The 27,878-nt window shown below is 43.4% G+C and overlaps 1 protein-coding gene and 1 long non-coding RNA gene across 6 annotated transcripts in view; one reads left to right on the forward strand and one right to left on the reverse strand.

The window, feature by feature from the left end:
* Positions 1-27,878, reverse strand: part of LNX1 (ligand of numb-protein X 1) — a 191,642-nt gene that overhangs the window by 37,422 nt on the left and 126,342 nt on the right. For all 5 annotated transcript variants that reach the window (XM_060417115.1, XM_027970996.2, XM_027970998.2 and 2 more), the window contains 2 exons: positions 996-1,234; positions 354-506 (listed from right to left, as the gene is read on the reverse strand). In XM_060417115.1, the coding sequence (XP_060273098.1) occupies positions 354-506; positions 996-1,234 (392 nt within the window). The remainder of the gene's footprint in view (positions 1-353; positions 507-995; positions 1,235-27,878) is intronic.
* LOC132659954 (uncharacterized) lies at positions 479-27,490 on the forward strand. The gene is made up of 6 exons (XR_009601043.1): positions 479-589; positions 687-1,365; positions 11,457-11,609; positions 17,501-17,641; positions 18,498-18,593; positions 18,890-27,490. It is a non-coding gene; the product is annotated as an uncharacterized LOC132659954 (long non-coding RNA).

Below are 27,878 nucleotides of genomic sequence, written 5' to 3' on the forward strand. Positions count from 1 at the left end.
TATGTAAAAAGAGAACAGTAGGGACTTTCCTAATAGCCCAGTTGTTGGGAATCTGCCTTCCAATGCAAGGGATATGGGTTTGAGCCCTGGTTCAGGAACTAAGATCCATGCCAAACTAGAGAAGCCGGTGAGCCGCAACAAGCACCCAATGTAGCCAGAAAAAAAAAAAAAAAAAAAAGGAAAAGTAATTTTTGCCTTTGGTTACTTATATAAGTAGAGTAATCAAGGTAAAAAATATTTATGCCCTTAGGAAGACAGGTGTCGTAGAAAGTAAGGGCTAGTCCTGTGGTCATCACCCCTGGCGTCATTCTAGAAGCCCAGGCCACGCCCAGCCTCATGGGGAAGCAACTTACCATCAAGGACAGTGGTGTTTTCAGAATCCTCTCGTCCCTGGTCAGCTTGGCTGACAACGGTACTTCCACTCTTTGTCCTTCGGAGAACACTCAAGGCTCGGTTTATTTTTTTAAAGGATCTGCTTCTGATGGTGGATCGCTCAAAGGGCCGTGCTGAAGACAAGAGAGAAAAAGGTCTTTTTAATGGACACGGCTGGCAAGATACACAACAGACTGCAAACGGTGATTACTTCGAGGTAGCAGGATGATACAATTTGCTTATCTGTATGTTCTCAGTTTTCTACAATGAAATATGGACGGTTTATTTAAAATCTGCTTGTCATTTTTTCCTAGGCTGGATGGAATATAACAGCACTTTTCTCGAGTTGCCTGGGTGGGAAGGTATGGACGCTGCAGGAGTGATGAATCACTAGGTCTAACTTCAACTCCTTTCACCAAGTCAGATTACACACGTTTCTAATGATCTCAAGTCCTCGTGGTTTCATTTCACTTTGGAGAACTGGATGTTGGGTTGTGGCCAAAACTACCAGAACAATTTCCTCTTAAACAAAACATTTCTAGGACTTTCCACAGTGACCGTTTCACAGAGGGCAGTCCCAAGGCAGAAGAGCCCATTCCCGGACAACCACCCATTTGACTCACCCCTTGTTCGGTTGCTCCGGCCAGAGTCCAGGGGGCTATTTGGCTGACCATCCTCTGCTGTGGACACGTAGGCAGGGTTGTCTAGGCCAGGCTCATCTGTCATTAAGGAGACGGTGGGAACTGTGGAAATCTCTGGGGACAGTGCTGTTGCTGTGAGGCTGGTGCTGCCATCTGGACAGCCATCCTGAGAGCGCCTCTTCCTGTCTTTAGTGAGACCGTAGTGGGAGGCACCTTTGCAGCTGTAACAAAGCCAGAAGGAGGTCAGAGAAAGCTTTGCACATCGCTCAGCTGGGCCTCTTCCAGCGCACGTGCTTGCTGCCCTCGGAAATTGATTTGCTCGCCCCTGGTTCCCCTCTCTTTTCACATGGAGGTAAGTCAATATACACTTGCCAATCAAATGAATGAATGACTTGAGAGAACAGCTTTTAAAATTCGTCTATTGCATTTTGTTAAAACACTCTCTATCCCGGTGCCTGAAATGCAAACTGTGAGAGTTGTCATGGGGTCACAAAGACTAGGGCTTGAGGCTGGCTATCTTCAACTATTTGGACGTGGTAATTCCTTCTTGCTGGTGTTTATCTTGACCATGAAAGCCCTTAGTCACCCTCTCAATCCTTTCTTTTGGGTTTAGTTTCCCAAACCACTGAACATAAACACAAAACTCCTCCCAGATTCCATATTTAACTGTCCATGGAAATAGAATCACCCGCATTACAAAGCCACAGGAGTTTGCTCAGCACCATGGTTCTCTAGAGGCCGGCTTGCTGGCTTCCAGTCCCCTGCCTTGGGGCTGGTCTCAGAGTGGCCAGAATCTCTGAGGGACTGAGGACTGGGGGCTCCCATGCACTAAAAATGTGCCTGTCTTCTAACATTGGGAGAGTAAAACAACATTCACGCTCTTTTAAAAAATAGGTCTATATCCATTCACCCTCCATGTTAAAGAGCAAGCCTAAGAGTCAGGAGACCAAGGTTCGAGTTTATCCAAGTCCATATTTTTGCTGTGAATGCCCTTCCATTGTCACTAGGCAAGTCATCTCAGCTCTTAGGTAGGTTTCGATCAGAAAATGCTGATGATTTCACTCTTTCAGTGTTGTGGTGAGGATGTAGCCACAGACAGCCACACCAGCTTCCCAGTGATCATGAAGGCAGAAATTGAATGGGCGAGTCCCTTTAAGAAGCGACTATTTGCATATAATGGATGTTAATTTCTAAATTATTTTCACCAACTCATTACAGAAAACTGGATATAATTGAGCTATTTTAGATAACACTTTGAGAGCCTATTTGGAGTGATGTTTCTGAAAAGCAGTCTGCAGTTGATGTGCCCGTAATTGATACGGCCTGAGAGAGCCATAGAGCTGGTGGATAGAAGGGCCTCTGTCTGGATGGAAATCTTTGCTCTGAAATTTACGTAGCTGTATCATCTGGGAAAATTTTGTTAACGTGGTTAAACTTTCTAATCTGCACATACATCTTGGGTTGCTGTGAAGTCTGCTAGACATTAGGTCTTGGCAAGAGTTTAGTATTTTGCCAGATATATGGAAAATTCTCAACAGATTGTAGCCACTTCTATAACTGAACCATCTAAGTTGCCTGTTTTATCACATTAACTTCTTTGAGATTAGAGTGCATGGGGGATGGATGGGGTTCCAAAACTTCAGTTGCCAAGCTGCAGTCATGATGCAAACGCCATTGTCCAAGCACGGCAAACATGGTAACAGGTGTCCAGCTTGTCCCTTCCATTGAGTTGCATCCACTCTTGGTACTAGGCCAAGTTTAAATGCTGTTCATTGTCTTAGAAAAGATTACATTACAATTAAGCATTGAAACGAAAAGTAACTGTATAAATAGAAACTCTCAAAAACAGAGCAGTGTCAAGTAAATTTGACATTGGCAAAGTAAATATTTGTCATTAGAAGGACAGCAATTTCCGATTTTCTTATGAAGAGACAAGCAGACGCTTTATTTGCTTAGAAAGAAAGATACCACCAAGGAGATGAAAAGTGGTGTCACATTTTGTTATTGAAATCATCCAAAAGAATGGGCCTCTTTCATGCCAAACAATACAACTAGAGGGCAGGAGAGGTCTGAATGGAATTTGTCTGAATAGATTTTGAAGTCTGATCTCACCAACTCATGCATTGCAAGGATATCTTTAACAGTGTTTTGGAATGATTTAACCAGTGACAGTTTTTAAAATTTTCTTGCTGGTACATAAAACATGATGCTTCTTATAATCAATGATGATGATTTTATGTGGTTTTAATATTAGTAGAAAAGGACTGATTATACAACCCTACCTACATCTTTATCTTATAGAAGATGAAATGGGACTCTAGCTTCTCATACTAGTCTTTCTCTCCCTGAAAGAGTATAAGCTTCTTGCTTGAACTGGTGAGATTTTACTGTTCTGATGAGCTACTTTGGCTTTGAATCATTCTGCTTAAAAATAGCAAAGTGGTTGATATGAGAAGCTCAAAAATTGGAAGAAACATTGTGTGATGGAAAAAATAAAAGCCAGCATGCAGTTGAGCAGCTCCAAAGTCATAAACACATGAGTGGAACACTTCTCTGTAAGCCAGCAGTCTCAGACTAGCAACACATGGGAAGGAAGTTCCTAGGCTATTTTGTTGGACTAGAAACAGTCTTTCTTTTCTTGGGGCAGCAATGCTCTTCACCATGTGCCCTGCCAGAGCAGGAAATGAATCTTCCAATTGGACAAATGACCGGCAAAGGCACAAGCCATGGCCTTCCGAGGGGATGGACCACATCCCAGTGGAAAAAAGTAGCATCTTGTTCTGCTGCCACATCTGTGAGAAGGGGTAAGGTATTTAAAGATCTCTGAATGCCAAGCCTATGCCATTAAGAAACCATTTCTGTTTCAGATCCTTGGGGTTCCAAAGACACATTTTAGTCCAGGAAAGGAAAACATCATAAAATGGCTAAGATCACTCCCCTCTGGCCTCGTACCTCAGCTATCCTTACAATAGCCAGGGAGGGTAGATTTAAACATTCAGACTCATAAGCTTTGTATAAAAAAGGTTCTGCTAAAGTGACTAATACTTGTGTAATGTTGCTTGTTTCAGCTTCTTGGATGAGCTTGAATCTAAGGCACAGCGTGATCTATGAAGGTAGCAGCTTGTACTTACTAATTATCTCTTTCGTGTTGACTGATCCTGGGGCCTCCTGATTTACAGGCACAAGTGAGGGGAGGAGGGGGAAAGAGCTGATTAGCCTTGGCCAATACAGGAACATATGCTGAACCCTGGGTTGTGTTCAAAGCAAACAGGATTTATTCTCCCTTTAGTTATCCTGAGCATTAAGTACTCTCAGGTGGTGATGGGTGACAGCCATGAACTTGAAGGATGAACACAAGGAACGTGGTAAACCATTTTTCAACCACTTTGGATATGCCATCTGTTAAAGTAGCTCTGAAGATCAGTTTTGTTAATAACAGAGTTGAGATCCTGAGCTCCTATATCAAAGTGAGCGGAGGCAAATCTGTCTTAATATAAAAATGCTGACACTGGGGGCATGTGCCATGGAATTTTTGTCTTTTCTGCAAGGGAGAGGAGAAAGTAAGAAGAGAAAATGAACCTCTTCTTGCAAAAATTCCTGAGTCCATGAGTTCACGGCTAATGGGGGTTGACTGCAAGCAGGTTGGACCTCTGGTGTACTTTACAGAGGTTCTGATGAGATCAGAGCTCAGTACAAGTTGGTTTGCAGGGGAGGGCTCCTTTCTGATGATAGAATAAAAGAGGTCCTTGAGAAATCAAGCCTCAATACACTCATTATAACAGTCTGGGTAACTATACCACCTCTCTTTGATGCTTCAATTTCCCTCACATTCTTTCTCAGTTCACTTCTGAATTAGGTAAACACTGAATCTGCCCTCAAGTTGAGTTCATTAATTGCTCAGTCTGCTCTTACTTTAAACCAGGGCTTGCAAACTCATACACTAATCAGGCCAGGGGGTAGGGGGGAGAGGGGAGCGGTGGTTGTGGTGATCAGTGCTGTTCCATTTGAAAAGTGCGACAGGCAGCCCTACAGACCTCCTGAGTGTTGCCTCAAGAACACCAACCTAAGAGCAATTAGTCAAGAAATGAAAGTTGTCTGGAAAGGAAAAGGGGAACTATCACTGTTTGCAATGCCATATTATATATAGACACCGTCAAAGACTCAAAAAAAAAAAAACAAACCCCAAAAAACCTCGCTACAATTTTCCTGAACGAATTCAGCAAAGTTGCAGGATATAAAGTCAACACAGAAATGTTTGTTACATTTCTATACAAAATCAATACAGAAATATTTGTCGCATTTCTATACACTAACAAAGAACTATCAGAAAAGGAATTTTCAAAAAAATCCCACTTGCAATTGCATGAAAAATATCTAGGGATTTGACCAAGGAAGCAAAAGATCTGTACGCTGAAAACTGTAAGACGTTGATAAAAGAAATTAAGATGACACAAATAAATGGAAAGATATTGTGTGCTCATGGATTGGAAAATATTATTAAACTGTCCATACTACACAAATCAATCTACATGTTCAGTGTAATTCTTATCAAAATTCCAATGGTGTTTTTCACAGCAATAAAACAAACATTCCTAGAATTTGTGTAGAACCACAAAAGGTCCCAAATAGACAAAGCAATCTTTAGAATGAAGAGCAAAGCTAGAGGCATCATGCTCCTTGATATCAATCTATATTACAAAGCTATAGTAGTCAAAATAGTATGATATTGGCAAAAAAACCCAGATGTAGATTGCTGGAACAGAATAGAGAGTCAAGAAATAAACCCACACACAGATGGTCAATTAATTTATGACAAAGGAGTAAAGGCTATATGATGGGGAAGGGACAGTCTCTTTGGTAAATGGTGTTAGGAAAACTGTACGGCCACATGTGAAAGAATGAAACTGGACCCCTATCTTACGCGACACACCAAAGTTAACTCAAATGGGTTACAGACAAATGCATGAACTGATATCATAAACCTCCTAAAAGAAAAATAAGCTCTTTGATACTGGTCTTGGAGATGATTGTTTGAATCTGACACTAAAAGCAGAAAAAGCAAAAATAAACAGATAAACTAAGAAGATTTTCCACAAAAAAGTAAACCATCAACAAAATAAGACAACTACTAAATGGAAAAAAATACTTGCAAATCATATCTCATAAGAAATTAATATCCAAAATATAACAAGAATCTACACAGCTCAATAGCAAAAAAACCCCAAAAGGTTTAAAAGACAAGAAGATCTGAAGAGACATTTTTCCACACAAGACACACAGGTACATGAAAAGATGCTCAACATCACTCTCTTGTTGGGGAAATGCAAATTGAAATCACAACGATATATCACCTCACACCTGTTGAGACACCTAAAGATACAAGAGATTACAAATGTTGGTGAAGATGTGGAGAAAGGGAAGCGGTGTGCACTGCTGGCAGGAACATAAATTGGTACCGCCGCTATGGAGCACAGTATAGAGGCTCTCCAAAATGTTAAAAATAGACTGCCATATGATCCAGGATTTCCACTTGGTATTTATTTGATGAAACTGAAAATGCTAGCTGGAAAAGATATATGCACCCCATATTTATTGCAGCATTATTTATAGTAGTCAAGGCATGGAAACAACCTAAGTGCCCTCTGAAGGATAAATAATTGTGTGTGTGTGTATATATATATACAGGGCTTCCCTAGTGGCTCAGACAGTCAAGAATACACTTGCAATGTGGGAGACCTGGGTTTGATCCCTGGGTTGGGAAGATCTCCTGGAGAAGGGAAATGCTACCCATTCCAGTATCCTGGCTTAGAGAATCCCGGTGGACAGAGGAGCCTGGTGGGCTGCAGTAATTGTGTGTGTGTGTGTATATGTATATATATATATATATATATATATATATATATATATATATATATATATATGGAATACTATTCAGCCATAAAAAAGAATGAGATCTTGCCATTTGCAAAACATGGATGGACCTTAAAGGCATTATGCTAACTGAGATAAATCAGATAGAAAGACAAGTATTGTTTGATCTCACTTATATGTGGAATCTTAAAAACAAAACAAAACTAAGCACATACAGATTGGTGATTAACAGAGCCAAGCAGAGCGAGTGGGAGATGGGAGAGGAATTTGATGAAGACAGTCAAAATGTCCAAACTTCTTGCTATAACTAAGTACTTGGGAGGTAATGTGCAACATGGTAAACACAATTAACACTGTTGTATATTATATACGAAAAGTCCTTAAGAGAGTAAATCCTAAGAATTTTCATCAGGAAATTTTTTTTCCATTTCTTTAATTTTATATCTATATGAGAAGATAGATGTTCAGTAAACTTCGTGGTCATTTCATGATGTATGTTAAGTCAAATCATTATGTTGCATGCCTTAAACTTACACAGTGCTATATATCAATTGTATCTTCATAAAACTGGAAGAAAAACCTAAGAGTGGTCCAGTGTTATTAGACAAACAATATGGAAGCTTAAATCCCAGTTTTTAATGTGAAATCTCTTCATTTTTAAAAGCTGGCAACAAATTCAAAACTTTTCAGACCATTTTCTGGGCAAAAAAAAAAACACATCTGTAGGCCAGATCTATCTCAAGGGATGACAAATTCCAGCCTCTGGGAATTAAAAACAAAACAAAACAAAACAAAACAAAACACCTGCCAATGTGTGTAAGTCAGACCCATTTCTCTCTCAGTCCTCCGGAAGCAACTCAACACTCCTCTCACTCTCCCGCTGAGTTTGCTCGCTCCCTCCCCCCCTCCCCCCCCACTTTTGTGGGGGTGTATGCATGTGCAAGCACAGAGAACATGGCCTCAGATGGGGCTTCCCTTTCAACATGTGCCCCAGCCCCATTTCTGATCCCAATCAGAGAAGGGGATATTCCCAACTGTCTTCCATTCATGGGAGAGCTCGTCATGTGCCGGAAGTTACAACATCATGCAAAAGGGACACATTCAACTCAAATGGATGAATTCTTTCTTTCAGGCCAAGAGAATCGAGATTAGGGGGCTCTAAAGGGAAGCGAGGTTCCCTGCTAACAGCTGGGTCATAGGCTCAGCTGCTCTACTGAACAGGATGAACAACTCAAGCTTTATTCAAAGTGGGGTCCTTGGGGCCAGGTTGGGAGCCCATTGCAGGAGGACATGATTGCTGTCAGAGACCCACAGCCTCTCCTTGGTGTCCTTGGACAAGGTGCCTGGGAGATGGGCCACTGGCAGCCTCATGGAATCCACCCACACTGCTCCAGCTCAGAGAGAGTCTGTGTCAGGATGCTGGTGACCCAGAGGCTGAGGATGGGCCTTGCTCATGTGTCTGGTTCCCAACTCCATCTCCAGGGCCGCCATCCTGGCCCTTCTGACCTCTCCAGGGTTTTTCAACACATTCCAGCCCATCTCCCTGCTCCCAGTCTTGCCCCTCCTCCCCATCATCCAATCCATCCTTAACACAACCACACCAACACAATTTCTTTTCTCAAAAACTTCCCATGGAAGTATTTCCTACTGCTTATAGGATCAAGTCCCGGCTCTGCAGGTTGAAGTATTTACCCAGGGCCCTCTCTGAGCCTTGGATTTAGAAAAGGCAGAGGAACAAGAGATTAAATTGCCAACATCCATTGGATCATTGAAAAAGCAAGAGAGTTCCAGAAAAACATCTACTTCTGCTTTATTGACCATGCCAAAGCCTTTGACTGTGTGGATCACAACAAACTGTGGAAAATTCTTCAAGAGATGGGAATACAGACCACCTGACCTGCCTCTTGAGAAACCTATATGCAGGTCAGGAAGCAACAGTTAGAACTGGACATGGAACAACAGACTGGTTCCAAATTGGGAAAGGAGTACATCAAGGCTGTATATTGTCACCCTATTTATTTAACTTATATACAGAGTACATCATGAGAAACTCTGGACTGGAAGAAGCACAAGCTGGAATCAAGATTGCCGGGAGAAATATCAATAACCTCAGATATGCAGATGACACCACCCTTATGGCAGACAGTAAAGAAGAACTAAAGAGCCCCTTGATGAAAGTGAAAGAGAAGAGTGAAAATGTTGGTTTAAAACTCAGCATTCAGAAAACTAAGATCATGGCATCTGGTCCCATCACTTCATGGCAAATAGATAGGGAAACAATGGAAACAGTGATAGACTTTAACTTTGGGGGTTTCAAAATCACTGAAGATGGTGACTGCAGCCACAAAATTAAAAGACATTTGCTTCTTGGAAGAAAAGTTATGACCAACCTAGACAGTATATTAAAAAGCAGACACTACTTTGCCAACAAAGGTCCATCTAGTCAAACCTATGGTTTTTCCAGTAGTCAAGTATGGGTGTGAGAGTTGGACTATAAAGAAAGCTGAGCATCAAAGAATTTATGCTTTTGAACTGTGGTGTTGGAGAAGACTCTTGAGAGTCCCTTGGACTGCAAGGAGATCCAACCAGTCTATCCTAAAGGAAATCAGTCCTGAATATTCATTGAAGCTGAAACTCCAATATTTTGGCCACCTGATGCAAAGAACTGACTCGTTTAAAAAGACCCTGGTGCTGGGAAAGATTGAGGGCAGGAGGAGAAGGGGATGACAGAGGATGAGATGGTTGGATGGCATCACCAACTCAATGCACATCAGTTTGAGTAAGCTCCGGGAGTTGGTGATGGATAGGAAAGCCTGGTGTGCTGCAGTCCATGGGGTTGCAAAGAGTTGGACACGCCTGAGTGACTGAACTGAACTTATCTCTGAGCTGTGTTGATCATGGCCTCATGATAGGGTCTGGCAACCCAGAAAGGGGCTGGGAAGAGCTAACATCTATTGGACTACTGTGTACCGTGCGTTACATTTCACAAGTGTGGTCTTGCTGCTGCTGCTGCTAAGTTGCTTCAGTCGTGTCCGACTCTGTGGGACCCCATAGACGGCAGCCCACCAGGCTCCCCCGTCCCTGGGATTCTCCAGGCAAGAACACTGGAGTGGGTTGCCATTTCCTTCTCCACTGCATGGAAGTGAAAAATGAAAGTGAAGTTGCTCAGTCCTGTCTGACTCTGTGCGACCCCGTGGACTGCAGCCTCCCAGGCTACTTCACCCATGGGATTTTCCAGGCAAGAGTACTGGAGTGAGGTGCCATTGCCTTCTCTGAAATGTGGTCTTAGGCTCAGCTAAAACCTTGTTAAACCCTCCCAGTGGCTCCAGCTGTCAAGTCAGTTAAACCACCTCCACTCTGCAGATGAGGATATGAAAACTTGGATAAAGCTTTCTTCCCTTCTAGCTGTCAGAGTGAAGCTGGGGCTCGTATCCAAGTTGTGGGGTCCATGCTTTCTCCCCTCCTGTGGCCTGGCCTCCAGCCTGGGGCTCACCCTTCACTCCAGATTCCTGACTGCTCATGCCACATTTTCACTCTCAATCGGCATCTGAAACCTAACACATCCAAACGCCCCAACCTTCCCTGCCAAACCAGCTCTTCCCGCCTTTTCTGTTTTACCTTACATCCTTCTCAGACCCGAAACTCCTGAGTCAGCCCTGATTCCTTTCTTTTTTTCAACCCTACAGATATAATCAAGCCAGATTTATCCAGAATCCAAATGCTTTTCATCACTTCTACCTCCACGGCCCTAGTCTGTGCTGCCATCATCAAAGCCTGGATTATTACAACAGGCTCCTGAGACGTCTTTCTACTTCTACACTCATTCCCCTCCCCTGTTTATTTTCAACAGAGCAGTAGTGTCATCCCTTTAAAACAGCTCTCCATGCCACTAAAACACAAGGCCCTCAGAATAGCCCAGTGGGCCCTGTATGCTCTTTGGGTTACTTTCGTCCTCATCTCCATCTCCCGCTCATCCGGCCTCCTGTTGGTTCTCACCCTTGCCCAGCATGCTCCTGTCTCCTGGACCTTGCATTTCTGCTCCTGCTCTCTGTCTGGAACACGTGCCCCAGATTCCCGCCTGGTCTGCTCCTTCAGCCTCGTTGGGTCTGTGATTGAAGCCCACCTTGCCTGAGCACCATTTTTCAAGCAGCAGCTTTTTCCTGGAACATTTTAACCCTTCTTATTTTTCTTCCCTACTTCTCTCTTCTCTGCTTATTTTAGAGTAAAAGTTCCAAAGTTGGGGAGAGAGGGAGTTTAGTTCCATCGAAGGCAATGGCACCCCACTCCAGTACTCTTGCCTGGAAAATCCCACGGATGGAGGAGCCTGGTGGGTTGCAGTCCATGGGGTCGCTAAGAGTCGGACACAACTGAGCGACTTCACTTCACTTTTCACTTTCACGCACTGGAGAAGGAAATAGCAACCCACTCCAGTGTTCTTGCCTGGAGAATCCCAGGGATGGGGGAGCCTGGTGGGCTGCAGTCTGTGGGGTCGCATAGAGTCTGACACGACTGAAGTGACTTAGCAGCAGCAACCACCAATTGAACCAAACTTTGAAAACTCTATCCCTCTAGGTTCAAAGGGGCTTCATCATATCGGTTCTTGAGAAAGAGTGAGCTCAGGGATTCCCATGTCCCTCCTGGCTGACAGTCCAGACACACCAGCTCTGTGTCAGCTGCCTGGTCAGCTTTGGGCACGTCTGCTCCATGGAGCCAGAAGGAATGGAGGTAAGAACAAAGCCTTGCTCACCTGGTGACTTTCAGAGAGTCCACATGGTCAGTAGATTTCCTCAGGCAGGCACTTGGCAAACATGTGTTGAATTAGACTGAAGTCTCCCTTTGGGTGTCCTATTGAAATTACGCAACCGGGGATTGATGATCCACCCACACGGTCCCGCTAACATGTAATTGTGGTTGGTTGTGATGCCTCTGCCAGGCTGCCTTTTCCCCTCAGCAAACTCTATAATGATTTCCCTGCGCTCTAATGCGAGATGAGAAGTGAGAATGAAGAGGAAAAAGTGAGATTTTTAACATTCTTTCTTTTTCACATACTTCCCTGGTAACTCTAATAGGATTCTATTGGATCTGGGTTTTAAAACCATTCTGTACATAGGAGGAATAAACAGTCGCCATATACCTTCTTTTGGTAGGTTATGCTGCTACAATGGGATGAGTGATTCTGAATACTAATACTTTGTTTTTTCATTCAGTGGGCACTTATGGAGGACCTCCTGAAAAAGAGGGCAGAGTGATGTGGAAAAAGCTCAGGCTTTCACGTTTAAAACATCTGGGTATGAATCCTAGGTCTGCACCACCAGCTCTATGACTGTGGACAAGTTCCGTGACTCCTTTCAGCCTTTCCCAGATGTTGGTAAAGAATTGGCCTAAAATGCAGGAGACCCAGGTTTGAACGCTGGGTCGGGAAGATCCTCTGGAGAAGGGAGTGGCAACGTAGGCCAGTATTCTTGCCTGGAGAATTCCATGGAAAGATGAGCCTGTTGGGCTACAGTCCATGAGGTTGCAAAGAGTCAGACACAACTTTCACTTTTCACTTTCACAACTTTCACTTTCCACAACTTTTCACAGTGACTAACACTTTCACTTTTCACTTTCCCAGATGTAAAATGGGCTCAGTGTTTATTTATAGTAAGATTTACAGATCCATGCCAAGCCTCTAATAGCACCTGGAATATACTAGCAACTCAATAAGCACTAATCAGCATGATTATTATATGTCAAGCATAATGTTAGGCCCTATGGTTGCAAAGAAACATATTATACAGTATATGCCTCCAAGGAGACTGGTATGAAAACAGAAAACTGCCAGGTTATCAGAGAGAGATGGAGGTACAAGCCAAGTGTTGGAAGAACTCAGAGAAGGGGGCCACTCACTCTGCAGGTAGCTCATTATCAAGGGGTAATCAGGGAAGGTGTCCCAGAAGAGGTGATACCTGAGCTGAGTCTAGGAAAGTGAGTGACATTGTTCTGGCAGACTAGCTCTGAATGCCACATTTAAAGACACCAAGGATGCAAGTGCATGGCAGGATTACTGTGTTTGGTGCAGATCTTATCCCTTGAGACATTGATGGAGAAACGCACAAAAGTGAGGCCAAAGAGGAAGACAAACGCTGGCAGTGGTGTTGAGGAGAAAGCCCAGGGTACTTGACTACTCGTTTGTTGCCACCTCTGGAGTTTGGCAGGGCTAAAGCCATGCCTGTGGGTGCAGGACACTAGGGCATTGAGAAGTCTGATGCCAACACAGAAGAGGGATGAAGGTGACAATGGAGGGCTCAAAGTCGCCCCCTCACAGAGGCTCCCTTACCCTCTGTTTGAAGTGGATTTTCTCTCCCCCCAGCACCCGCTTTCAATTCCCAGCACTTAACATCTTTGGAAATGAGTTTGTATGTTTATTTGCTTCCCTTTTAAATCACTGTCTCCCCCCAAAAGTAAGAGTCCAGCATGTCTTGATCACCACTAAATCCTCAACACACCACACAGCACTCAGAGAGACATGGGGTCAGCCATGTGTCAGAACAGTCTGAGAGATCCTGGGAACAGCTATGTTTCTTACTCCCTTTATTAGATGCTTTCTGTTTATACTTTCAATTATGTTGACCTAGATATGTTTTTTTATTGATTTTATGGAGGTACAATTGACATATTATAAAAAGTTTCAGGTATACAACATAAGGATTTGATATTTTTATATTGTAAAATCATCACCACAATAAGTCTACCTAACGTGCATAGTTTAATTTTTTTCTCTTTTGATGAGCACTTTAAAGATCTACTGTGTGCATGCTCAGTTGTGTCTGACTCTTTGGGACTCTATGGACTGTAGTCCGCTAAATCCCTCAGTTCATGGGATTCTCCAGGCAAGAATACTGGAGCGGGTTGTCATTTCCTCCTGCAGGGGATCTTCCTGACCTAGGGACCAAACAAGGGTCTCCTACATTGCAGGCAGATTCTTTACCACTAGCGCCACCTGGGAAGCCCCTAAGATCCGCTGGGTTGGCCAAAAAGTTAATTTGAGTTTTTCCATACATTCTTACAGAAAAACGCAAACAAACTTTTTGGCCAATCCAATACTTTCTTAGCAACTTTCAAATATGCAATGCAGATTATATATACCATTCTGTATACTACATCCTCATGACTTATTTATAACTTTGAAGTTTGTAGCTTTTGACACCCTTCACCCATTTTGCCTAGCCTTTACCCCCTGCCTCTGGCAACCGCCGATTGATTCTCCATATCTGAGTCTTGTTTTTGCTTTTTAAGTTTCCACACATGGGCTTATATGATATGCCTTTTTCTGACTTATTTCTCTAAGCATAATATCCTATGCTATATATTTTTCGGCTCCTTGTATTAGACACTTTCTGTTTACACTTTTAATCATGCTGACCCAGATATGTTTCCATTATTGCAGGCTGCCTTCTTTTTTTTTGGAGGAAGAGAGGCTGTGTTTTTTAAATATGTGATAATATTTAATAACTTTTAAAATGCAAGACACTGGAAATCTTTATTATATTTAGGATAAAAATAAACACATCAGTCATCTTCTAAATCAGACCCACCTGGGATCCCTGAGCCCGCCCTCTAACAGAACCCATCCTTGCTAATTAAGTCCTGATCACTTGGAAAAGACTCAAGTAACAATAATATAACTTCTATTAATATGACTCCTCTAGTTTTTCGGCAGATAGATCCTAAGCACTGCAACTTTTTTGGGCATTTTCTGAGTTCGATTGGATAATTCTGTATTTCACTCATTATACCTGCAGCTTTTAAACTGATCTCTGGTTTAAGGATATTAGGTAAAGTTGTTCTTTGTTTAGATTACTTTTTCTCCTCTAGGTTAAAATGCATGTTCCCTGGGATTGAATTACATGGTCACTCATGAAGCTACCAGAAACCATACATAGAAAAGTCATTAGCACTGTTGTGTACTCATGGGTGAAACCAACATCGGTTAATAAGTGAAGGAGGTCATCAGCTGGACAAGCCTACCATCTGGGAGTCGCCTTAGACCCTGGATATGAACTTGAGCCTGAAAGGCCCTCACCCCACGGGACCAAGGGATTTCTTAACATCACCACCGACCACACACTTCTTCCTCTCATTAGCTTCTTTCTTCTGCCTCCAAACCACAGGGGAGAACATCCCCAGCGATTCCAACCACCCTTGCCTCCCTTGTTAATGAATCCCAGGAAGGGAGATTTAAAACAAACTGGAGAGTGCCTTGGAAGCACAGGCCAAGATTTGGGCAACTGGAACCCCAGTCTCCTGGGCCTCGTGAGGTGGGGTGAGGGGCAGGATGCTCTTAAAGTGAAAGTGGCTCCACAAACAAATGGTCTAAAGACAATGAAGCCAGCATACGTGACTCAGTTTACCAAAGATGCTGATATATTCCTGTGAGACTGATGACCTGGTGCTGTGCAGGCATGAGAAACAGCTGGCCCTTCTCTGCACAGTGTCTATTTTTATTTAGGCAGAGAAAGGCAGATATTCTTTTACCTAATGTTAAAGGCTCCTTTTCTATGTTTTCTGTTAGTCTGCAGGATTAGGTCTGTCAGCCAACCTGTGACTTCATCTTTTTATCCTTCAAATCTCAACTCATATATTAATAACAATTTAGAATTATGGCCAACACTTACAGTACACTTATATGGACTAAGCACTATTATGCATAATATGCTTTATGCATATTAATTCATTGGCTTTTGCATCATCCCAGTTAGCCACTTTGCTAATAAGCAACTAAGGCACAGAGAGGTTAAATAACTTTCCCAAGGTCACACAGTAGGCAAGCGGAGGGGCTAGGATCTGAACCCTAAGCAGACAGGATTTTAGCTGAAGTGTGCACCTCATGATTGTAACATGCCATGAACTTTGGTGGCGGACAGTCTGGAGGGGACTGCAATGTAGGAGGCAGGGAAAAGGCAAGAAACATGAGAAGGTCCTTTATAACAGTATACTCTGTACTGCAGCTACTGTTTGCTGCCAGCTACGGTGTGGCTGCCATAAGAAATACAAACGGCATGAGCTGGAAGGGTGGCCTGTTCTAATCAAGTTGGCATCTTCAGGCCTGCAGTTGACAGACACGAACGGCAAGCTTCGAGCTGCCTGCACCTCCGTTTCTGCCCTGTCAGCAGGACCATTTGTCAGTGGAGCTCACGTGGTGTGTTGCTGGTAGAGTGAGCCAACTGCAGCGGTCCCCATGTGCCCTCAGGCTCGCTGTCTTCCTGCTCTCCTTCCTCTCCAAACATAACATAATTATCTGAGAACAGGTTCCACTTCAAACTTCTATAAGAGGCAGTGGCTTAAAACAATCTGGGCCGGGTGAGTGGGTAACTTGTGATTTATTTATTCTTCCTCTAGAGGGAGCTCTTTAGTCCAGGCATTTAGATACTCAAATACACCACATTTGTGGTGGAAAACAACTTATCAGGGGAAAAGAGGCAGACATCTCCATCCCATACCAGCAAGGACTGCATCATCTCCTGCCCTATTAGTAACAAGTCATATCAGTAACCACCTGAGCTGTCACTTGTTCCAAGCTTGGTCTTTATCATCAGACATAGAAATGGGGCTTAGGCCAGCAACACTGCCCCAGCCGGCTTATATTATCCCCATTTTACTGACGGGGAAAGCGAGGCTTAGAGGAGTTATGTAGTTTATCCAAAATGACACAGCACTAAGGCAAAGGAGCTGAAAGTTGAACATAGATAGCTCTGTCTGGGAATTTGTTGCTGATTTAAACAATGTGTAATGGGCTTCCCAAATGACACTAGTGGTAAGAATCCTGCCTGCCAATGCAGGAGACGTAAGAGACACAGGTTCGATCTCTGGGTTGGGAAGATCCCCTGGAGGAGAGCACGGCAACGCACTTCAGTATTCTTGCCTGGAATCCCCATGGACAGAGGAGCCTGGTGGGCTAGAGCCCATAGGGTCGCCGAGTTGGACATGACTGAAGTGACTTGGCATGAGCACACAATTATCAAGTTATCTTAGTCCTTAATGTGGGTCAGGTGCTTCGAAGCACTTTCCCCTCTGTTCACTTAATCCTTACCACCACCTAATGAGGTAGATATAATTATCATGCCCACGTTGCACATGTAGAAACATAATACAGAGGTTCACTCGCCTAGGGTCACACAGTACCTAGGGTGGCAGGCCATCCCAGCTTGCCTTTGGACTGACTGGGTTCTTGGGATGTAGGATTTTCAGTTTTAAACCCAGGCCAGTCCCAGGCACACCAGGACAAGCTGGTCACCCGGTAAAGGGCAGAAAGAGAGTTTAAGTCAGAGTCACGACTCCAAATAACATGCTCTTTACTATGGTGTGTGTGTTAGTCACTCAGTCATGTCTGACTCTTTGCCACCCCTTGGACTGTAGCCTGCCAGGTTCTTCTGTCCATGGGATTCTTCAGGCAAGAAGACTGGCGTAGGTTGCCATTCCCTTCTCCAGGGGATCTTCCCAACCCAGGGATCAAACTCGGGTCTCTCGCAATGCAGGCAGACTCTTTACTGTCTGAGACACCAGGGAAGCCCCTTTACTATGGTACACTATGGCCTTTTTTCCTTTTTCGTATATTTTGCTCCACGATTTCACAGAAGCAGAAGCGACTGAGGTGGGGGCTTTCATGGTTTCAGTGCCTCCCAGTGTGTGCTCAGATGACACCCTCTTAGCAGGGCCTCCAGAAGACCACCTCCCTACACCGCTGCTTCAGTTCCGCCTCACAGCAGCCCCGACAGGTATGGAACACGTGCAATTCCAGGGCTTTCCCACAACTGGAAGAATCAGCTTCACTTGTTAGTGAGCAGGACCCTGGCTGATAGCAAGGGGTGCCTGATGAATACCAGGCTGCTCCCTGGGGTGATGCCTAAGAATTCCAAAGCCCAAACCAGATGTGAAGTTGACAGTGCTTAATGAGCGACGGTTGAGGGCTCAGGCACAGTCCACATGCCAGGTCAATTCCTCACAGAGACGTCACAGTGGTTTATCCACTCTGAGTCTTCGGCATCTTTGGGGTCACGAAGTTGTTTCCTGGATGTTTTGGGGGAAGGGAGAGCAGACAGTTCCCGAGGCACAAATGATTGGAGTCTTCCGCCAGCTTTCCATGGATTACAGTGTGTGTGTCGGGGGGAGGGTCATCGTTTTGGGGAGGCTAACATTTAGGTCCCTGCAATTCATGGCTCCATTTAGACTTGTCATCTTTACTTTTAAAATGCTTAAAAATGACCAAGGTTCAGCTTCTCATTTTTGGGAAATTGGGCTATGGGTCAATGGCGCTTTCTATTTCAGGATTGACTAGGAACTGTGTTTAGGGGAATGGGAAACGGTGGGTTTCACGGTGGTGAGGTTTTCTAAATATTGGAACTGACTGCCCAGTGAGGTTTTCTGATGGGCTCTGAAAGCAGCCTAGGCTTCTAGCCACCTCGGATGAGGTTTTGAGAGCCTCAATTTCTGTGAAATCTGCACAACCCCAGGGGCTGCTCAGAGGTGATGGTTTGGCATGGGGATGGGGGAGGGGTGGGAGACCGTATCAGGACCCTCCAGTGGAAATCATTCCCAGATGCTATTTTAAAGCCTCTCCTTCTTTCCTCTAAGTGCCCTCAGGGCTAACTCAAAATGCCCCAGTTTTCCCAAGCTCTTTCCGGGCTGGATGTCCAGAGCCCTCCTGGATGGACTTTACGGGACTCTCAGGTATTGAGAAAGTGGGTTCTGTCTTGCTCTGTGTTTGAGAATATGCCTTGTGAAGATACTTTGCTCTTTTGTGCCAAACCTTTTTGCCTGAAACAAAAACCCTATTTTCCCAGCCAGCTTCTGTTTGCTAAGTGAACTGCTTCTTCCTTCTCACTATATTCCCTGACTCCTGTAAGTCATATTTCATTTCCCCCAAGTTGTGTTATGCAAATGGGGGAGGGAGCACTTGCAGGAAACGCTGGCTCTTATTTCTTTTTCTCAGATAATCGAACACTTCTTTCTCCTCGTCTTACCAGCCCTGCCCTTTGGCTGCGGCTTAGCCCCATGTGTTTGGTGTGGCACAGTCAGTGCCCTCGACAAGACTTCTGCAGTCCAGTACATCTGCAAGCTGTCGCTCCTCACACACACGACTCCACCATGGGCCTCTTCCCTGGATCTGTTTGAACGGTGGCCATGCCAACTTATATTCTCCAGCGATGACGCTAATCCCACTTTCTCCACTGATGCTTCGGGGAATCACTCTGCTCTCTGAACTCATTCCTCCCTTCCACAAAGGTCTGCTGCTGCTGCTGCTAAGTCGCTTCAGTCGTGTCCGACACTGTGCGACCCCATAGACAGCAGCCCACCAGGCTCCCCCGTCCCTGGGATTCTCCAGGCAAGAACACTGGAGTGGGTTGCCATTTCCTTCTCCAATGCATGAAAGTGAAAAGTCAAAGTGAAGTCGCTCAGCCGTGTCTGACTCTGTGCGACCCCATGAACTGCAGCCAACCAGGCTCCTCCATCCATGGGATTTTCCAGGCAAGAGTACTGGAGTGGGGTGCCATTGCCTTCTCCGCACAAAGATCTGAGTGGCCACCAAACCCAGGGCTAGGTGTTCCTAATGCTCTGCCCTTTACTAGCTAGTGATCTAGCACAGAAACAAGATTGGTCTGAACCACACACTCTTAGCTCCAGGACAATATTTCACTCCAAATTGACGGACACTGCTTATATCTCTTGGACTAGCTAGCAAACCCCCTGAGATCACGTCTTTTGCATCCTCCACCATGAGAACAGGATTAACAGCATGCTGGATATTCACAAAATACTTAGTCTTATTAGAATCTAATTAAAATAGTCCCCTTTTTAAATTTCAAAAGCAATAGAGGTTCAGAGAAGAAATTTTTGAAAATACAGAAAAAAGAAAATAAAGATCCTATAATGATCCCACAAAGAAGTCTTGCTAATCTTTATTTTTGCTAATCTGTTATTTTATTCCTCTAATCTCTTTAAATGTATAGACACACATATCCATCTGTTTATACTTATTTTTTCCCATAACTGGACCAAATGAGATGCACGTTTTTAAGGCATTTGAGATACATTGATAATAGTTATCTACAGCAGCAGCAGCATATCAACATGCTTGTTCCCCTACCCAGTGGTTCTCAACCTTATGAACAATAGAATCACCTGGGAAGATTTTTAAAAATCCAGCCTCTCAGGTACTTAAATGTGCATCTCTGGGGTGGGTCTACCATGCATCCATGTTTTTGTAAGACTCTCCAGCTGATCTTAATGTGCAGCCTGGTTGAGAACCACCAGCCCAACCTTTTCCATCTCACTGATTATTTTAGTTGATTGAGTTATAGAATCTGCTTAGAACTGACTGCTCATCAGCCAGCCACTGCTGCGTGAATCCTTGAAATCATGTATTTCTCACTGTTGGTTCTGAGCGACCAGGGGTGCTGGCTTCCAGGGCACTGCTGAAGTATTTCCCTCACTCCTCCTTGAAGGCTGTGCTGGGAACCATCCGTGGAGATAGTCTTGGGTGGTGAGAACCAGGTGTGCAGTCCCTTAGGGAAGGAGGTGGGATGGTGTTTCTTTCCCTGCTATCGAATCTGGACTTGGAAAAGGATTATGACTCATCGTCATCTCCTCCATGGGAAAGCGGTCACTTAACCCTGATGTTCCACAGTGCATGGCATGGGGAGGGGTGGGGGTGGGCGAGGGGCTACAATGTGCTGCACAAATCAGTGTTTTATCTAAAATGCAATTCGCTGAATTCTTACAGTTTTATTTGCATGGTATAGTTAAGATATAATTGGGCCAACAACACATCAAAGGATGGCCATTATGATCACAAAGGGTAAATTGAAAGGCCACCTCAGTAAACACAGTGATAGATTTTTATGTGAAGGTCTTTCCCATCATCCTAGATGGTTAAACCTTTTAATAGAACCTACTGGGTTCTCCTTCAGCTCTAGCTTCTATAAGCGTAAAATAATAAATCCCTATTGGGAGCTAGGCTGAGTGCTTAATATATGACAGGCTGTCAATGAACACGTGTTAAGTGTTGATATGAGCATATTTTAATAATTAGATTCTTGATTCCAACAACCTATGTAGAAGTGTCACTCAATTCCTGGTTTGACAGTCTCATTTAAAATTGAAATAACTTTAACAATACCCCAAACTTTCTCATCATCCCATTTATTTCCACACTCATTTTTAAATCTCCTCAGGTGATCCCACTGTTCATCCAAGGTTAAGAAACACTGGAGGGGGATGCAGTGATACGCTGATAGTAAAGCTATTTTCACGCCCTCTCTCCCCTACTCTCTCTTCTCACTTTCTCTCTGTCACACACACACACAGCTTATAAAATCCTTGAAGCGGTAAACGTCTTAAGGTACCACTTACCCAGCATGTGTTCTTAATGACTTTCAACAAGCAGAGTTTAGGGTTTGCCTCCTGTTAAAGGCTCTGTCTGTACCATGACCCTTCAACAGTCGGTGTTTGGTTTTGACCCCTATGACCCTGACTGAATCCTCAACATGGCTTTAGCCCCGACTTTCTACCACTTGTGAGCTTGGAGGTTGCCTTTTTGGTTTCAATCCATTTGATTCGGTTTCCTTTTTCTTTTCTAGGAATTGAACAATCCCTAGGGAAGGGATAGCATGGAAAGGGAGTGGAAAAAGAACGTAAGGGAAACCTAAGTGTTGGCTGTTTGCCAACCATCTAATTTATCACTCAGCTTGCTCATGACTAAAATCTATCGTCAGAGAACTGCACTGAAGTCAACGGGGGTCAAACAGTTTAATCTGTCCAATTATTCCAGAGGGAGTAAACAGGGCCCCAGATTTATCAGAGAAATGTGGACTTCCAAGTTGTCCAAGCAAGCTTTTACCCATCTGCCAACACTGGGGAAAGGAGAGTGGGGAGTAAAGCTGCAGAGCATCGTCACAAACAGCTGGTGACTTACGTCTCTAAAGGATGGAATTTTGATGCCAAGAGCCTTTAGATTTGAACTCTTAGATATTTTAAAGTTTTATTTAGATGATAGGCCTTTCATCTGCTATGAGTTGTTTATCATAAGATAAAAATTGCACAGACCTCCAGCTAGATTAAATAATAGGACCTTCGAGAAATCTTCGAAGGGAAGATCAACCTAGGCATGGGTTTCTGTTCTTGACTAAGTAAAGGATAATTAGAGAGAAAGAATGTTATACTCTGATTTTTGAAAATGACTACCTCAAGCTGTATAATGAGTTTAAGTATGAATATGTACATCTCATGCAAAATCAGACAGATATTCTGATTTGTATGAGGACTTGAAAGTATAATTTTGGCCTCTTCATATGAAGACAGGCTCGGATATTGCAGAAATCACTCTGGATACAGGTGGTCTCAGACACCCTGCCAATTGTCCTAAGATACCCTCTGGGGACTCCATTTACACTGTCCCCTCTCCGCCTGCTTGCCTGTCAGTGACAGAGGATTTGGGTAATTACAGTAGATGATTCTGTTAATTCAATACTGAGAACTGATCTTCAGAAGACAACTTTTTCTATTAATTGTCATCTGGCTGGTCAGCCTATTCTTAAATTGACCATCAATTGGAGTACATAAAACTGACATTTTGGATAAGTCTTTGTTCTCCCAGAAAACCAGGAGATTTACCTGACATCTGCTCTCTTAATGTTAATAGCATCAGTGTGTTTGGGGAAGATATGGTTTGATAAGAAACAGTCCAGGAGGACTTCCCTGGCAGTGGTTGAGACTGTGTTTCCACTGCAGGGGCCATAGGTTTGATCCCTGGTTGGGGCATTAAGGTCCTGCATGTCAAGCAGCAGAGCCAAAAAAAAAGAAAAAGAAACAGTTCAATGTTTAAACTAAAGTGGGTTCTCCCCCACAGCCTCTGTTTTAAAATTATAGTCAACAAGGCTTTCATTGGACCTTGACAGCACTTTATTCATCACCTTGTTGAAATTTTGCAGTGATTTGAAGAGCTGGTGATGGAGAGTGAAGTCTCTTGTCCCAGTAATAGCCCATGAGCCAGGTTGTAAGTGGCCTTCTGCTGGGCAGACACTTGTTGAGCCTTCTGCTACTCTTTCATACGTGGTATCTTTCACATTTACTGGGCGGCCTACATACTATTGGGTCTCCATTTTACAGATGGGGAATAGAGTCAGAGAAAACTAAGTCATTCATTCAAGATCACACAAGAAGACCAGGATGATTTTCCTGGAAGTCATTCAATGCTAACAACTGGCAGATGGCAGATCAGGAAAAGGAAAATGGGTCTATATGACTTCAAGTCCATTTCTTTCTACCAGTAAATGTCATCTTCAGAATGAATCCAATTCCTGGGAAGTTTATTGCATTTCTGAGGAGACTACTAGTAAGGTTTAGGGGATATAAGCACAGTTGGGCAGTTTGGATTCTGCACAAAGGTGCCCAAGTGAGGGTTTGAGGGCCAGCATCCAGCTTGTGCTCTGCCTTCCAAGTTAAGTGCCAGCAAAGAATTCACCTGCCAGGAGGAAGGGGCCCTTTTTTTAAAAAAAAAAAAAAAGTCTCTGTCCATTTGCTAAGGGACTGCTTTATTCTAATTTACACATGATCTAAAGGTGGTCTAGTGTGGAAGGAATCTTTGAGTGTACAGGTGAGAATTTGTGATGGATTTGGAAGCTTCCAGAAAGTGCTCATGTGTAGCACAGACAGTAGTCAGCTACATTTTGTAGACTCTGAAGCCACAGGACCTTCATATACTTCACGTGGTCTTCTTTCACTCTCATTTAAAGCTCCCAGAGCCACTTGAGGTAGGCCATGAGCACCCCTTGTTACAGATTTGAAAAACTAATTAAAAGGTCTGCCATTTGTGCAAAGTCAGAGAGTTGGTAAACCAAGAGGATAGAAACATGTCTTTTCCCACCTCCTTACTTCTATTTTTTTCAGTTCTCTGCTCTGTCCAGCTTATCTAGTTAACCACACATAATGATGCCTGGTTTCTAATCTGCAATTCCAGCTCTATTTTGATCTCAGCGAATCTCAGAAATATGTCTATCCTTTAGTCTTCAAAGCTAGCTGGCCATCACTACCATAGGGAAAAAGCTATCAGTCAGCCTGGTGACTGGAAATAGGTCAAGTATTTAAGATTTCTAAAGGGTAGAGACTCAGCAGGAGGCAACCTTCAACAGAAGGGTCTTGAATCAAAAACACAGTAGTGTTGGTGCAGCCATTATGGAAAACAGCATGGAGGTTCCTCACCAAACTAGAATTACCCTATGATACAGCAATTCCACTCCTGGGCCAAAGCTATAATGTGACCTGATACATGCACCCAGTGTTCATCACAGCACTATCTACAATAGCCAAGACATGGAAGCGACCTAGATGTCCCTTGGCAGAGGAATGGATAAAGAAATGGATAAAGATGTGGTACCTAGGCACAGTGGAATACCACTTAGCCTTGAGAAAGAAGCGAGCAATGTCATTTGCAGCAACATGGATACACCTAGGAATTATTGTACTAAGTGAAGTCAGATAAAGACAAATACCCTATGATATAATTTACATGTAGAATCCAAAATACAACACAAATGAAACAGAAGCCAACTCACAGACATAGTGAACAGATTTGTGGCTGCCAAGTGGGAAGGGATTAGGAGCTTAGGATTAGCAGACACAAACTATTGCACACATTAAATAGATTGGATAAACAATAAGATCCTATGGTATAGCACAAGGAACTATATTCAATATCCTGTGATAAGCTATGATGAAAAGAATATACATGTATAACTTTGCTCTACAGCAGAAATTAATACAGCATTGTAAACCAACTATACTTCAATTAAAAAAAAAAACAAAACAAAACAAAAACCTGGTAGTGAATGCTATTATCCAGTGGCTAAAGCAGCCCCGCCCTTTCAGGGAGAGTACTGGAAGGCCAGGAAGGGGTGTGCCTGTGGGGAGGTGCTGGCAAGCTGGGTTGATAGTTAAGATAATGAGGTTCTTTGTTAGCTCAGTCACATTTTTAGGAAATACCACCTGATTGGTGTTGGCATGTACCCTGCCATGTTATGAAAACGGGCAAAGGGGTAATTAGCAAATTGGACTTTGCAAATTGTCAATATCTAATTATTCTTCAATCAAAATAATCACTTGGTTATGGGTATTCAATTAAAAAAAAATGCTGGCAATTTGTTTAGAAGCTGCCTAAAAGAAAGCATCATAGCATGTTTTGGAATGTTTTAGAAAGAAAAAAAGTAATAAAAATTTCAGGATAACTTAAGTCACATTCAACAAGAAAACTCTTCTAAGCAATGATGATATGAACAACAACAAAAAATCACTGGCCACATTCCTAAGTGTTCATCCCTATGTTTTCACCAGAAATTCAGTTTGGGGAAGTTATACATGTTGATGTAAAATGATGAGGACTGGTTACTATGTAAATGAAACAGATCAGCTACTTCTGAACTTTTCCCATAATCCGAAATTCTCATGTCTGAATTACCAACCAGTCAACCAATGAGTAACTTGGCACCTGATGGGGAAATCAAGCGTAACTTCTTATTAGAATGACAGCGTTTGGAAGAAATCTTAAAGCCCAAGGAAAACTGTTGCCCAGGCAGCGGATAAAGATGCAGAATGCACATCCTTTCAGTCATAATGTTGAGAGATTTCTCCCTCCAGCAGCCAAGTGGCTACCCTCTCAGCACCTTTCCATGTGCTCTAGTCTCTGCTTGCTTAACCTCTCCTAGGCTTCTCAGGGTAAAATTATTCTTTTGAAACTTTGTTACCTTTGGCAATTATTAGTTGTGAATTCCTCAGTCTCTACAGGGAAACCTTATCTTTATTGTAGACAGGAGTATTAAAATCTTTATAACCTCAGTAGTTGGCTCCATGGAAGGCTCACAAGGTTACAGAATGAATCAAAATACAGAGTAAACTCCTTTTTGTAAGGTATACACTCATTTTGAAGTAATAGAACTGAAAGTCGCTCAGTCGTGTCAGACTCTTTGTTATCCCATGGACTATACAGTCCATGGAGTTCTCCAGGTCAGGATATTGGAGTAGGTAGCCTTTCCCTTCTGCAGGGCATCTTCCAACCCAGGGATCAAACCCAGGCCTCCCACATTGCAGGCAGTTTCTTTACCTGCTGAGCCACAAGGGAAGCACAAGAATACTAGAGTGGGTAGTCTATCCTTTCTCCAGCGGATCTTCCCAACCCAGGAATCGAACCAGGGTCTCCTGCATTGCAGGCGGATTCTTTACCAACTGAGCTATCAGGGAAGCCCAAAATAATAGAAAATGAAGCCTAAACAAGGGGTAGGGAATGCTTGAATTAGAGCCCTAAGATATGCTGGGTCAAATAAAATTTCAGACTCCTGAACCTTCCCACCCCAACTCCCCCCAAACCCCAAGAAAAACGAAAACAAAAAACAACCTGAGCTTGCATTTAGAGATAGTAGTTGTAACTAAAATATATGGCTAGGAATTTAGAAAATTCAGTTCTTTAAAAAAAAAGGCTAAAGGTAGAGAAGAATATTCAGTGAGATAGGAAGGTACCCAGAGTGCAGTGCTATGTGAAAAGAAAGGCATGTTAAATATGGAATGTACAATGTCATCCCATTTTTACAAAATACTACGCATTACACACAATATTGAATGTTATGTACATAACTGAAAGCATAAGCTTAAATCCACAATTATGGATTGCCAGCTATTTTTATTAACATCTTTAATAAATCCATTAATAATAATTTTAAAAAGAAATTCAGTTCTATATTATCAGTACCAAGGTCAACTTCTTTACTGCACCTGAAATAAAACTATATCCGTTTACTGAAATTCTATTTCTATATAGTCAATGAATTAGCTGAGTCCCAGGTTCACAGTACAAATAGGCTATTTAAGTCAAGGGTTGTAACTAATTAGTTACCATTGTAACTAATTTTCCATTTTAGGAATTTATCCACCTAAATGTTTTCCTAATTTGATGCGGTGCTCACTCTCTGATGGCTTCAAAATCCTTGGGAAGGGATCTGCATGACTCCCCATACCTAGAATCGGCTTCCACACGCCTGGTGCAGGCTCTGATGTTATAAAGGTCCTCAATCCCAGGGCATCCCCTGGCTCCATCTTGCGGGCACACCCCAGTCCCCTCTCAAACCCTTCACTGCATCTAGGAAATGCTTTGAAGCCTCTGTACATTTCCTGTGTCTTTACCTTCTGTCCCCATCACTCAGCCAAGCCTGAATCCTGACTCCTCACTGGATCACTGGTAATGCCCACATCCACAGATCCACCACAGAGGGTGTCGAGTGCAACAGGAGACCGCACCAGGGAATTGGAGCACTGGGGCTGACAGCTAGCGGATCTGAAGACAAAGACCTCGGGAAACCACCCTCTGCGTGACAGATTCAGATCTTCCCCAATAATCAAAGAGCAAGCAGATGGATTCTAATCCCATTACACAGGCAAAAAGCCTCCAGCAACCAGATGATGACTGTGGCCTGATAGAGTCTACTTTTTCTTCCATTCATTCATTTACCCTGCCAAAATATAAAGTTGAGCCTACTACATGCCAGGTCCTGGGAATAAAGTTTTGTTTTTGAAGATTACCTAAACTTCCCATCCGTGTTCCATTGTTTTTCTAATCTGTCTTCTAAGATGCCCTTAAAGTGTCAAAGCGTTAGTCGCTCAGTTGTGTCTTTGAGACTCAACGAACTGTAGCTCTCCAGGCTCTTCTGTCCATTGGATTTCCCAGGCAAGAATACTGGAGTGGGTTGCCATTCCCTTCTCCAGGGGATCTTCCTGACCCAGGGACTGAAACCAGGTCTCTCACATTGCAGGCAGATTCTTTACCACCTGAACCACCAGGAAAGCACCCCACCCCCGCCCTGATGCCTTATAACATCACAGATGTTGTTGCTTAACCCTTTGTGCCTATTTTCCCCTGTGTCCATGTTTCCCCTTTGAGATTGGCTCCTCCCTTCGACTTCAATCAACCAATCA

This window comes from Ovis aries, chromosome 6 (assembly GCF_016772045.2).
Source record: "Ovis aries strain OAR_USU_Benz2616 breed Rambouillet chromosome 6, ARS-UI_Ramb_v3.0, whole genome shotgun sequence".
Lineage (NCBI taxonomy): Eukaryota > Metazoa > Chordata > Mammalia > Artiodactyla > Bovidae > Ovis > Ovis aries.